This window comes from Physeter macrocephalus, chromosome 21 (genome assembly GCF_002837175.3).
Source record: "Physeter macrocephalus isolate SW-GA chromosome 21, ASM283717v5, whole genome shotgun sequence".
Lineage (NCBI taxonomy): Eukaryota > Metazoa > Chordata > Mammalia > Artiodactyla > Physeteridae > Physeter > Physeter macrocephalus.
In genome coordinates this window covers 39,138,959-39,140,521 of record NC_041234.1, presented here as the reverse complement: position 1 = coordinate 39,140,521, position 1,563 = coordinate 39,138,959, and the positions used below count along the sequence as shown (strand labels likewise).

Here is a 1,563-nt window from a genome sequence, read left to right as displayed (position 1 = left end):
GTGTAGCTAGATGTGTATTAAATTGGCAATGATTTAGGAATGGGAAAAGATACGAAGCAAATACTGTATATTTTCTCAGATTGATTTGTGTTTTTCACTACCTCAGGACTTTGTTTACTTTTAAGTTCACATGTGAAAATATACGATAAAGAAGTATTGATCACCTAAATTTTATAGAATTCGAAATACTGGCTGAACACAACTAGAAAGGACAAAATATCTTGTTATATTGGTATTAGAGTTGTTCTTTCAAAGGCCCAGCTTCCCCATCCTTCATCCTGGAGATGATAGGGATGGTGGCCCAGAAGCTAATATGACAGATAATATACCTTCTGAAATACCTCATTTTTTTGGCCTAAGAATTTCTTTAGAGTTTAAGTAGTCTTAAAATCATCTCTAACTGCCAAGGAAGTATGCTGAGCATATATTACTGGGTTCTAAGGCTGGCTGGCTCTATCATTATTATGATAATAGAGGACTTAAGTAGAGAAATACAGGAACATACCCGCTTAAATTTCCCGAGACTTTGTTCTGAAGTCTGCTACAGTTGGTACTGATTTGATAGGAAATGCTTTTAATTGCTTTTCCACTTTGAAGAACTAGATGGGATCCTGCCAGTGTGATGACACATATTCTACGAGGAGCAAAATTCGATCCTGTATTATTGCTTGGTATGGTTCTTCCTCCAATAACACTGTATTCCTACTGGCACAAGAATAGCTGAGCTGACATTTGTTTAGTCAGCCTATCATTTCCCCCCATTTTCCTCTGGCTACTATTGTAGCTTAACTGAAGAAAAGAATGCAGTAATAAAAATGGAGAAAATGGGATTGAATATCCTTCTCCAAAAGGGAAGAGTACCAGAGGTGTTTAGACAGCACTGAGGAGGAAGAGAGATAAGTAAGGCATGCCGGTATGTACAGGATACCATCTGTGTTTCTAGCCTAGCCCTCTCCATGGGCTTGGGCAATTCAGTGGTTAGGCACAGGCTGGTTATTTGAGGTAGCAGCCTACTGAGGGTGTGGACCTCCATTTGGATGTTTGGGTAATCAAGTTTATTTGTTTAGCATAGGCACTGAAAGACTCATTCCTGTCAACCAAACTCCTACTATAAATAATACCATCTCAGTACAGTGGAAGATCATCATTTAATGAATATTTATTCAATACAAGACCGCAGCAGGCTACAATGCCAGAAAAAGTGGTTTTTTGATAATTTAAAATTCCCAATTTGCTTACCGGTTACAGTGTTGTAGTATACAGTGGTCCTCGCAGCGTTTTCCTTTGACATCTAGAAGAAATGAATGAGTCTGATGGCTGTTGAGTCAATATTTACTACCACTGTCTAGTACTTTCTTTGGTTCAGAGAGGTAGTTAATTATGAAGGCTGGACACATACATCACTGGTATCCCTTCATTACTCAAAAAGATATACCTAAAGGCTTACCATAAAGTATTTAAAGATATCTGGTTCAGATGGAATCATTCATTCAATGTTAAAATGATGATTAACTCTTTGCTCTACCTTTTTGTATCCTCACTTTAAAATGAGTACAATCATTA

At 37.4% G+C, this 1,563-nt stretch overlaps 1 protein-coding gene and 1 pseudogene across 1 annotated transcript in view; both read right to left on the bottom strand.

Annotated features, from left to right (window-relative positions):
• The window catches only part of LOC129391727 (elongator complex protein 1-like), a 542,951-nt pseudogene that overhangs the window by 373,085 nt on the left and 168,303 nt on the right, over positions 1-1,563 (bottom strand).
• The window catches only part of LOC112062648 (protein Abitram), a 4,841-nt gene that overhangs the window by 2,190 nt on the left and 1,088 nt on the right, over positions 1-1,563 (bottom strand). The window contains exons 2-3 of the mRNA XM_024117633.1: positions 1,240-1,291; positions 502-634 (exon numbers count right to left, since the gene is read on the bottom strand). Of these exons, the coding sequence (XP_023973401.1) occupies positions 502-634; positions 1,240-1,291 (185 nt within the window). The remainder of the gene's footprint in view (positions 1-501; positions 635-1,239; positions 1,292-1,563) is intronic.